Source organism: Acanthochromis polyacanthus, chromosome 6, assembly GCF_021347895.1.
Source record: "Acanthochromis polyacanthus isolate Apoly-LR-REF ecotype Palm Island chromosome 6, KAUST_Apoly_ChrSc, whole genome shotgun sequence".
NCBI classification, from domain to species: domain Eukaryota; kingdom Metazoa; phylum Chordata; class Actinopteri; family Pomacentridae; genus Acanthochromis; species Acanthochromis polyacanthus.
In genome coordinates, this window is record NC_067118.1 from 27,714,674 (window position 1) to 27,727,002 (window position 12,329).

Sequence of the window (12,329 nt, forward strand, 5' to 3'; positions counted from 1 at the left end):
GACTGCACACTGTCAGACATGACAGCTGGAAGAGATGATGAGGAAAAGCCGGTCATCAGATTCTTGTAAGGAAAAGTTCAGCGTGTGTTTCATCTGGTTAGAGCACAGACTATATTTCTGGTCCATTTGTGAACAAAAACAGTCAGGGATTGGTTCCCATCTCCCTCCCTCTGTCTCCTCTGTTTTCTCTCCCCAAAACAGGCCACCCATTCACTCACAGCCCACCCCGCCCTGCTTCCAATTTTTTGGTATTCTCTCCTCAATCTGCCTCTTTATTTCCCGTCTCCTTCCTCTTTCCCTCCGCTTAGAACAACGCGAGGCGGGGGTGAAGAAGAGGGTAATTAAAATGGGGATGCTGTGCGGTGAAAAAGACACACCTCAGTCATCACTGCAAACACGGGAGATGAAAATGTGAATGGAATCAAAGGGGCTGAGTGTGTTTTCAGGCTACACAAATATATAAACCATATGCTGTTTCAGAGGCTGCTTTCATGAAACGTTTCACACATGGAGATGAGAAATAACCAACTCTGATGACCCCACCATGCTGCAGAGCTCTGATTGATGAGCTTATATAGCTTCAGGACAACTAATGAAACAGGTGAGATAGCAACAGCTCTCAAAAACAAGAGGGGAATAAAACCCGAGTTACTACGTGGCGGTTACTGCAGAGAGAGGGATTGGCAAGACCAGGGAGGGTGCAGATGGAGGAGTCACCTTGAGGGAGAAGAGGGAGGGGAGGAGGAGGAGGGAAGGGACACAGTGGCAATGCCAATTCATTTCTTTTCAGGTTAAGCTTGTGGATACTGAGAAACACACTTGAGGCGCAATTCATCTGTATTCTGAAGGTGGAGAATTGAATTAATAATCACACAAAAAGGTTATGACATACAACGACTGCATGAGAAAATCCTGAGATCCAGGTGTCAGCCGCTGCTGCTGTTTATGTCTGTTTGTGGTAGAAAACACTGCTGGCGTGTTCAGTGGTGACTAAACACTGGAGTCAGTAGGACTCTACTCGTCCTCCCAGCGGAGTTGGGAGTGAAAATGAAATAATATTGATTTAATGCTCAGGCACAGCTTTATGGATTGATCTTCATCCCAGGCTATGAGTACACTCCACAAGAAGTCCAAGCAGCCTTTATCAATAACCGTGCTGCCCTTAAGCTCCATTTATTTACTGTTTATCACAGCTACACATTCAGCCATTTTAAGAGGACTCAAACAGTCGCTTTTGTTCTGCATGGCTGATTTACTTAGAGTTTTAGAGTTTATTCTGAATGATTCTGTTATAATATAATGTCAAGTATTGCTGCTGTTTGACTGTTTTAACATCCTAAAAACTGAGGCGGAGGACACCATTTCCCCACATTACACCACAGTGACATCTATTGGTGGAATACTGACACAGACTTAAAGGATAAAGGCAGATGATGTGCTATGTTTTCCTTGTTGTGAACAAATCCCATAAAAATGCCGGCATGAATTGATCCTACTGCAAGTAAACCGAAGCCTTACAAGGCTTTTCCTTTGTGCCATAGCGCTCCATTGTTGTCCAGAAACAATGAAAAATCAATTGAAAAGCCACATTGTTACACTGACATGTTCCTTCACTATGAACATGGACACTGTGCTTTATTTGTAGTCAGCCACATATCAGCATAAATCCATCCTGTTGCCATAAATACCCACAATAGTGCCAAATCTGCACATGAAAATAGATTTGATGCACTCCTAATTTGCAAACACCTACTAAAAAGGACATTTTGCAGGTTAAGCAATTACTATGTTTTTTTGTTTGTTCTTGATAAAACATTTAGAATCTTTCTTGGTATGTTTTCAATCTCATCTAGCAAAAAAAAAAAATTCAGCTAGAAAATATAATTGTTTAAACATACGGTCTCTAATTTTTAAAAGCCTGCTCTGTTTTGGCTCAGCCCTCCAGTCACCGCAGGCCTTTTTCACAGCCAACATTCTGACTTGTCACAGTAGGAAAAGAACAGGTGTTGCAAATAACATTAACAATTGCTCCATTCTACCCACATGTTTCAGTTAGCATCATTCATTTTATTATCCGCACCTGGGCACTTCCTATTGTGACATGAGCAGCATAAAAAACACTCATTTTAGTGTCAAATAGCACGATGTAGCCACTGCTGACACAGGAAATGTAAAAAGCAAGGAGGAATAAGGACTGAACAGATGACTAATTGTAATTAATAAATAGGTTTCTTGACGTTTAAGTGATTTTATCTTTGCCCCAATGACTTGTACCTGTGCTGCACAGATCTATTGATATCTGATGTACCTTCATGTAAAATAGTGGATTCTTTACCAACATTTCACAAATATTTTTCCGTAAGTTGTCACTGCAATTCTGTAATCCTTCATTCTAAGTAATTCAGGTCTTAACTGTTAGCTATCCATCTACTAATTCCTTGGTACCAATTTGCTGGAATTGTATGCACCTCACTGTAAAGCAGGAAAGAGCTCTAACAGTGTTACAGCAGAAAAATGTCTGCTAACAATATGAAGATAATAAATTTAAGAAAATGTATTTCACATTTCTAAAAGTGTTTTAAACCTAAAACAAATTCAAGGACAATTCAAAAGTTTGAATTTCTCAGTGATGGCCGGAATCAAGTTCTGAATATAATGGAAAGCAGCAGACATAAAACAAACAAACAAACAAAGCAAAAAGGTGAGCGAGAACAGACATAAAGGGAAATAATGAGCTATACAAAAATACAGAATACAACAAAGGAAATGACGCACAATTCATTCCAAGCCGGAGCAGACAATAATACACCTGGTATTGTATGAGCCTCTGTCCTCATTACTGCCACCTCTGTGTGGTTTGTTTATGAACACATCTGTGGGAGGAAAGTCTACTAGACATGTCACTGAAGGGCCACTTTATATTCTGAGTAAACAGTACATTTTCCTCGTCTTTAATGCAAGATATACAATGAAATTGCTGTTAATTATTGGAGTATCTATAATGAAAAATGTCATATTATGTTATTTTATGTTATGCCTATGGTATAAAGACTGCAAATGTTAAAGAAATCCGAAAAATGTGTCCTTTGTCCTGTAATTGAAAATGGAAAAACTGGAAAATTCGTGCTAATTTATTGTTCAGTTATTGCAAATTTCAAAAAAATCTACTATATTGTTGGTTAATAATGTACCTACATTGATAATTACTCTTGTTAAAATCAAATCTTCTGTAATAAAAACTGATTTTTAACCCATGTATTGTTTTCCATTTCCATAAAATAAAATGGAAATGCTTTTTGTCTAATTAATTACTTTCTCTCTGAATTTTACGAACGGAAACACGAAATCAAATCCACCAACTCATGCTAATGTTGCGTGCCCATTTCACACTTAAAATGCATCACTGTGAAGTGTTAATGTTTGTAGGTGTTGCACAAATGAAACTGATATTCATTATCAGTTGACAAAATTTTCATTTTTTTTTAACAATTTCAGAGCTGTTACACATTACTTAAAATGTAAAATTGCTGTAAAGTTGTTGCTGTTTTTCCATTAGTGTCAGTATTTGTGCCACAGGTTACAAGTATTGCATTAATTCTGTAACCCATCAGTTTCTTTGATGGGAGTAGCTAAGCAGACATACTAGCATCAAATTTTGATGTCTCCTGAACGATGTTTTCACTTCTTTAAAATAAATATATAAATAAATCCTCCAAATCCTCGAAAATTTATTCGAAACTTATCAGCTCTTTCCCTCAGACTATCACAAACCTACCATATAAAAGCAGGCTAGGAAAAACTATAAAAATGAACATACAATGCATGATCTTCTGTCAGAGTAGCCTTCATAAGAGCAAGTAAACGTACTAAAATGGATTTTAAAAAAATACATATAACCATATCCTTTACCCCAAATTAGAAACCTAAATATACCAAACTATCAACAAATAGATGCAAATAGATGTTCACACTTTGAAAGCTATAATGAAGCAAAGAATCTGAGACGTCACAGCCAATTTGTCCCCTCACCCCAAAAGGACGAGGCAGATGGCCGCCCACCCTGAGTCTGGTTCTGTCACAGGTTCCTTCCTGTTAAAAGAGAGCTTTTCCTCCCCACAGTCCAAGTGCTCATTTGTGGAGCAGTTGTTGCATTCTCTCATCCTGGTTTCTCTATATATACTACACTCTAAAAATAAATGCAGCACTTGGCATTAATGTTGTGGAGTTAAGAGTGAAATTATGTTCAACTAACAAATGGCACTGAGTTAAGGCAGTTCCTTTTGAATTAAAGCTATTCTTATTAATCAGTTTATACAAGTCTTAAAGCTGATTACTCACAAAAACTAAAATGTTCCAGCTAGCTTTCCCACATTATTTAAAATGAAAGCCGGCATGTTTCATCTTCAATTATTATCATAATGAACACATTAAGCTGCTTCCTCCCACAGTCCAAAAATATGCTGAGGTTAGTTGGTTACTCCAAATTGCCCGTAGGTGTGAATCTGAGTGTGATTGTTTGTCTGTATATGTAGCCCTGCGACAGACTGGTGACCTGTCAGGGTGTCGCCTGCCTTCACCTGAGTCAGCTAGCACCCCCCGCGACCCTAGTGAGGATAAAGCGGTGTATAGAGAATGGATGGATGGATGGATGGACATTAAGCTGACCAAAACTTTAAAATGAATTTATGCCAATTAGGGGGTAGTTTGTTGGTTTTGTTCATGTAGTGGTTTCAGAGAAATAAATTTACTCAACAGCAAAACTGTTTAGAATTATCAATTTAGAACAACTTCTTTTATTTTGAGCTGCAGTGATGCTTTTCAACATATGATATTGAAATTGCACCACAAATTCTAGATATACATGGAAAGCTGTCTTTCGCTGAACAGATTTGTTCAATTAAACTTTGTGGTTATTATCCCCGACTATGGTAAACTGATGAAAGGATTGCCAGAAATGTCCACTAATGGTCATACCAGAATCTAAAATATTCTTTAACTCATTGTTTAGGGGAATGTATTTGTGAAAGATGTGATACTCTTCATGAAATTCTCTCTGTATCACATGTGTTCAGCCTACAGGCCCTCTATCACACAACTTTGACTATCTGAAATTGTCATGATGTATTCAGTAGGTAAATGAAAGGACTCAAAATCAATTTTATTAAATTACTAAAACGGTAATTTATATTCAAATCAAGTAACATATAATTTTAAATTACATATATTATTAAGTTAATGCAATTACTACTGTTATAATGCCAACCCAACTGATCAACATTACTTTTGCTACTTAAAAGATTTGTGTATCAGTGAATTGGATTTATTTTATAAGTGATGGGAAAGGGGTCTTTATATTATTTTCTAAAGTGTAGTTTATGCAAACTGTCCAGAGGTGACAACTAAGTTATGATTTGGTGTTAAAAAGATATAACTGAATAGATTCAATAACTTCAAAATCAGTAACACAATCTAAACGTGTCTCTTGTTATCTTTGTTTGATTTAAAAGAAATATTTCAGGTTGCAGAATCTGGAGAGTATTTTCTGTTATGCAAGGCTTTTAAATGTGAAGAACAGCTATAGATGTTGCAGATCTATGATCTAGTTTTACCAGTAACCTTTTGTTTTTAACTTTAGTTGACTGTAGGCTTTAGTTAGGCACATGTGCACCTTTCGATAGTAATATTTCTCTTATGGATCTGGGATGACGTTTCTGCTATCAGGGTTTAACAGGTCAAAGATAAGCACAGTTCATAGTATATTTGTGTAGGTATATAGAGCCTATGTTGAATACCCTTTAACTGCCTCGTAGTGAGAAAATGTGTTGAAATGGGAAATTGAGTGAAGAACAGTTTTAATCACGAGCAGTACGAGCAGTAAACGAGCAGTGCAACACGGCCAGCAGGCGTCCTCGGTGCACTGTTTTTCTGGAGGTGGATCAAGTTTAAAAAGATACTCACGGGTGCGATGAAACTGTCCCCAGAGGCTCAGTATTCTGCTTAGAGTGAAGCTGGACGAGCCTAGGAAAATAAAATCCATTCGATACATGGTTAAGTGTTGGTTTTACTTACAGTTTATTTAGTTTACTTCGTCCCCATTGGCCATTTTTGAGGTGACGTCTACAACAAGAATGCGCGCGCATCTTGGCAACGGAAGTGGAGTGTTACTTTTGCGGATAACTTCCTTGACCGAAGCTAACGGTAAATGCAACTCTTTTAATGCAAAAATGTCGACTTGTTGCGTGTCTGGTTGTAAATACCGATACACCCCAGGCAGCAGCATCAAATTATACAGGATACCGTCTGGTTCGCGGCCGTATCACGCCAACAGGAGGCGGTTATGGCTTGAAGCGATACAACGAGCGAATGGCAGCACGGAGCCAATCAAAGACACCGCTCGTGTTTGTAGCGCTCATTTCATATCAGGTTGGTTGAGATACCTGCTTTCATTTACGATATGCTATAACAGCTCGCTTACATGTTGGTGACTTTATAGCTGCACCTATAAAGTATCCCAAAACCCTTTTGTGTGTGTTATTCTGTTTTGCAGGAGAAGTATCCATGGACTATGACCAGCCCGACTTTGTGCCTTCAGTATTTACATGCACTGAACAGAGCCCACCCCGCAAAAATAGAATAAAAAGGTCAGAGATATACATTGTTATTGCTGACTAAGTAGCTAGTATTTGGTTAATGGCTCACAATATTTTTTTAAGTGTAGAACACAATCCATATAGTCTCTGTATATAGTGTGCGAGTTAACTTTTGTGCTTCATAATCCCACTTGAAGACATACAACTGAACATGTCAGCTTCATGAATGCACACTTGTCACTTTTCTATAAAAAACATGCTAGCAATCTTACTTGGTTGAACCCAGTACTATTTTCATATTACTGTAAATACAGCACAAGTCTGAAGTGAACAGTCACAGTAAGGGATAGAAATGCACAAATAACAGTACTTCAGGTTGTGTGAAGCAATTATCTGAACGTTTACTTCATAGTTTAGTCCCAATGTTCGTCCATAAACTCCACACAGATAGTTAAATACACAGTTTGTGTGTCGAAATCACAATACCCTTCTCACTCATTTGGCCCCATAATTTCAGATCTATTCAGCTACAAACTGAAATGTCCATGAAAATATATTTAGATTTATTTCCTAAAAACAGACGCTAACTGCTTAGATTGTTGATACTCACCAGTGATGAATGTAATCCATTTTTTCCCTTTACAAGACCTGACAAGGAGCTGAAGTAGTTTGAAATTGTTTTTTCTGAGTTTATTGAATGGCTGCAGCATCAGACAGCAGCAGGGCATATATCTGTGGCTTTAAAGCAATAGCAAGATAATTTAAAACTCATAATTATAAATCATCCCCAGCACAGAAAGCAATCAGCCTCAGTCAAGGGACAAATCACATTCTGTACTTTGCTTTGCTTCAAACAGGTGAGCCGTCTCACACAGAACCGAGAATCAGTTTAGTTTGTTGCTTCTAGCTGAGTTTTAGCTGCATTGAGTACATACAGCTTCAATATCCATATGAGCCTCTCTGCAGCAAAAGAGTTGCAACATTAACTTCATTAATTGGTTATAACCATATATTTTCCCTGTATATTAGCTTGAAGAGTGGATTAGTCAGGATGTAACAAGTCACACTATGTGCCTTTCTTCGCATCCAGTAGATGAGCTGCATTTGTTGCTTGAGCTGTTAGTTTATAATCAAACATGAAAGTAACTTAATGTCTCCAAAACTGCAAGTTTATAATGGTCTCATTTTTTTCTCCACTTTGCTAAGTAGATATTTGAAGGTTTTGTCACGTTTCAGATCAATTAATGTTCAAATTGTTTTTTTTTTAAAGGGTTTACAGTCGTAGAGCAAGGCTCCACCGTGCAGCCAAAATGAGAGCAGAGGAAAAAACTCCTCCTCCTGGAGTCGAATCTCCTGAGGACCTCCAGTCCTCTGTTTTGATAGTAACTGAAAGTGAACTTTCAATGGAAACTCAGATTCCGTTAAGCCCATCAGTGCCAAAGGTAGGTAGCAGCCATATTTTGCTATTTTTGCATTGATTTTGATGTTTTTAGATTACATTGAATTACTATCCTTCATTTTGAATGTCCAGAAGTTATACAAGTGAGGTTATTTGTTAACACTACTAGTTGTTTATTCATGAGGTAATTTTCTATTCTGTCAAATAGAGATCATGCTAAATCTTTTCAATAGGATTTTGCAACATTAATAGTCTCTACTGTGTGTCTTTTGTAGGAAGAAGAAGCATCGACTATAGAGGCTGAGAATGACACCAAAGCAATCCAATCGCAAACACCCAACACAAACATGCCATCACCATCCTTTGAAGCACCAGCAGGCATCGCAAACCCAGTCAAGAGGAGTCCCGTTGTGCTTCTAAAGCCCATCGTTTCACCAGCAGGTGGCTTTCAGTGTGAACAGTGCAATCTCACCTTCCCCGGTACATCACAGCTTGTAAAACACAAACAGCAGCATGAAGAACAGAAGTCGTTAATCTGTGAAGTTGATGCGGAGTGCCTCACAAGTCAGACAGATCTCACCGAGCACCATGCCGTCGACAAGGAAGAGCTTTGCTTTCCATGTAACATTTGTGATCGATCTTTTCCTTCAAATCAGAGTCTCAAGCGTCACAAACTACGGCATGCTAAAGATGGCAGGAAGTGCTGTGGCGTGCTGTTTTGTCGCCATCACAGACACTTTTTATTCCGGCCAAAGATCGAGTGCGAGACGGGGTCTGAGCACGAGTCCTCCGTCGATGAGCCACAACATGTAGGAAGTGACTCGATCCCAGAAAATGATCCGCCAAATAAGCTAGAGCCAAGCCAGACGACTGAGGAGTCTGTGCCTGACGATGCTCAGAGCTCACAGACCTTTACACTTTTACTGACTTCTTCTACATTAGTTCTTGCAGCTATACCTCCAGTCTCTGAATTTACACCTGAGACTCTTGTGGTCCCCAATCCAGCCCCAAACTCTAGAATCGTACCTAACATTCCTAAACCGCGGCTGCTGAAATCCTCCGCTATGCCCCCTCCAAACCCTGCAAAAATCAGACATAGGAAGCAAAGCACCTCGTTTAAACCTAGGTCATTAATGGCAACTTTTGATCAGCCTCAATGTCCAGAACTCCCACCCTCTCTGAAGATCTTCTCACCTCAGTGCCTCACCTCAGCCTTACTTGAGGTTAAGAGAAATTATGATTATATTTTCAGCAAGACGAAGGATGTTGATATTAAGCCTGTTGTGAAGGAAGAAACTGAGCCAATGATGATTTCTGAGAACGAGCAAACTGTCAAAGAAGACAAAAATGAGAGAATTGCGTATGACCTTGAGATTGTTCTCTGATCAAAGCAGGTGCTAAAAGTGTCTTTAAATAACTACGCTTCTGACTGACCTGCTTGCCTGAACTGAAATGATTTACATTTCACTGCTGCTTGCAGAAGGACTGGTTCTTTGCATCAAAAAGTTAATGCGCCAATCCTGCAAACTCACCGGTGTGTTTGGTAGATTTACTACTGAAATATTAACTTCATTTGGGATGATTTTTCTGTTGCATAATGCCTTTCCCACCTGTATGATATGTAACAATTGTGTTTTTTTGTTTTGTTTTTTAGTCTTCCTGTAATGCACATGTATGCATATACTGCAAATTAGGTCTGTAGAGCCAGTTTCAAAATGAAATCCCGATTAGAAAAATGCAGTTATAAAATCACAAATTAAAGATATACATTATGCTCAGACATAGGATATAAATTGTGCAGGGTTTTAACTGCCAATGCAATGGTTTGACAAATTCATGCTGTCATCCTTGCATCAGTAGATACAGTAAACATTGTATCGTCTCCGTGGAGAAATTTGAAAGGTAGCCATGCTCTTTATATCTCATGTGATGTTGCTCCATCACATGTTTTTTAGTTCATTAGAGTGAATATTGAATAGAATCCTAAATTAAATTTCATTATCTGTCAGAAATATTACATTTATTTTTCAGAAATTGGTCAGCCCCACTGCAAGTAATAGAGTCACATATCTCCCAGTTCGGCCAATTTTAGTTGTTCGCTGATATATTTTATGCAACTGATTCAAATTCTGCCCTTTTGTATTTAGAAATAGTTCTGTGGTTGAGCTCTTTCACATTTGTTTTTTTTATCACTACTCTTTGATAAGTTTTACTGTTTGAATGAATGTGACTCTGAATGTAACTGACCTGGATTGTAAAACTGCACCAGGTGGCATTTAGGCTGCAGGCTATATCCTGTACTAGGCAGTTTTCTGCATAATTATCACTTTAGTCTGTGAGCAAATGCACTGCAACAGGAGCGAGTGTTTTATAGTGTCATATGAGATGAAAATTGCCAGTGAATACACTACATTTTCCTACCTACCTCAGCCAACTGGAGACAGAGAGACAATGTCTTTGTTTTTGTCTTTGTCTTTTACTATGTAAATATACTGTATTTGTGCTGAATCTTTTCCCATATACACACACACACACACATAAAGCAGTTCCACTACTTAGTGTGTAGACTTTATGAAGTGAGACCACAAGACCACTATATTTGACATGTTAAGTTTTAAAAATGATTGTTACCAGATCAGTTTGATGAGATTTTTTAACCCACTTTATGTGAGTTTCAGTCACTACAGTCTTATGTGTGACAGTTTAGTTAAAGTGTATCCAGAATGTTGTCTTTGCCCCATGGCCACTGTCAGAACATTTGTGCTTTCAGTGACACTGCAAGAGATTAAAGCTGCTCTTTTAAAATACACAAATTGTAAATGACATGTTGTTGGCTGTGCCCAGTCTATGGAATATATCAATTGAAACAGATGCATTGGAATTGAGGAGACATTAAACTGACTGACAGCGAAGTCTTTGCGTTTTTATTGCTGTGACGGTGCATCTTAACAACACAAAGAGAGTTGGAAAAAATAGACTATACAATGAGTCTTACATATGTTCTGTACATTGCAGATGCTGAAAAAAAGGTGATACTATTTTTCTTAGGTTTTTCTTGACCTACGGGATTCAGGGTGTAAATAATTTTGTGGCCAAACCACGAAAGATTTGCAGGCCTGAAAGTGTCTTGGGCTTTTTCCTGATGGTAACACGAAAGGGATTGTGAAATTGACCCAAAAATGTCTGCCTACTTTCTTTGGACTGGCCTCTTATCAGTGTGTCATATTAAATTAAAATCGCCTGCTTCCTCTGTGAGCTGGCATACAATCCGTTTGCACATAAAAGCCCACAGTACAATGACAATAAGGCGCCTTCATGCTTTGATTTCTTGAGCCTTTTCTGTCGCTAGTTTAGGTGGCTGTGGTTTCCAAACATTCATTTTTTGCTTGAACCGCTGCAAGCAAAACAAAATAAACCTGTTGCTCAATAATGCTAAAATAATGCTTGATTAGAAAAGACATGCCAAATTATAGAACTGAAATGTTCTTACTAAGTCTGTACACGTTAATGACTTACTAACAGTTTAACTGCAGACCAGTTGGCCTATTAGAAAGAAGGAAACACATCACCCTAAGAAGTAATATCCATTAGCCTTTATTAAAGAGAAGAAAACACAACAACCAAAGGGATATGTACAAGTACTTATATTTCTAAATGCCTAATTATCAAATCAGATTCATTTATGTAGCACATTTTAAACAACCTGAGTTGACCAGAGTATTGTGCATGGTATTAGACAGGCAGTAACAAAATAATAAGCAAACATAAAGACAGGATAAGACTTTAAAACAAAATGAAGCAGCATAAAATACAAAAACAGAAAAAAGATCAATTTCTATAATACAATAAATGTGAAATATTGAGACAACTGAGAGCGGCAAAAAGCCTTTGAAAACATGCCTGTCCTGAAATTTTTCATTGGAAGAGGAACTCCATTCCAAAGCAGTGGCTCTAAAGATCTACGAGACCAAGAGAACTTTAGAAACAAATAAAATCATTTTTAAAACAATTCTGTATTCATTAGTTGGTCAGTAACCAATACCCAGAGACAGAGTGTTTCATTGTACACTGTAAAAATGGTAATTTCTCAAACATTTCCTGGTTATTTTAAAAAAAAAAAAACAGGTAAAAACTTTCAGTACTGTCCAACTCAAAGTCTCTGTTTTTCATGAAATAAGCAAAAAAAACACTCCACCTAGCTATTTCTAAATATTTTACTTCTTGTCTAATGTGTTTAATAATTTAATTTAAAAAAGAATATTTTTAAATAATGAGTAAACATATATGGTCAAAATAGCTTTAAAAGTCCTGTTTTTGTTTCACAATATTTTTTAATGGTT

The 12,329-nt window shown here is 37.7% G+C and overlaps 1 protein-coding gene across 1 annotated transcript; it reads left to right on the top strand.

Moving 5' to 3' along the window:
* The first annotated feature begins 6,117 nt into the window (after window positions 1-6,117).
* LOC110946062 (uncharacterized) lies at window positions 6,118-10,901 on the top strand. Its single transcript, XM_022187642.2, has 4 exons — window positions 6,118-6,423; window positions 6,548-6,641; window positions 7,861-8,032; window positions 8,265-10,901. Exons 1-4 carry the CDS (start codon window positions 6,129-6,131, stop codon window positions 9,372-9,374), a joined length of 1,671 nt encoding a protein of 556 aa, XP_022043334.2. The 5' UTR covers window positions 6,118-6,128; the 3' UTR covers window positions 9,375-10,901.
* The last annotated feature ends 1,428 nt before the right edge of the window (window positions 10,902-12,329 follow it).

Coding starts and splice junctions, on each gene's coding strand:
- LOC110946062 (XM_022187642.2), top strand. CDS start 6,129: ATGCGCGCGCATCTTGGCAACGGAAGTGGAGTGTTACTTTTGCGGATA. Junction 6,642..7,860: donor CGCAAAAATAGAATAAAAAG/GTCAGAGATATA, acceptor TTTTTTTTAAAG/GGTTTACAGTCGTAGAGCAA. Junction 8,033..8,264: donor TAAGCCCATCAGTGCCAAAG/GTAGGTAGCAGC, acceptor TGTCTTTTGTAG/GAAGAAGAAGCATCGACTAT.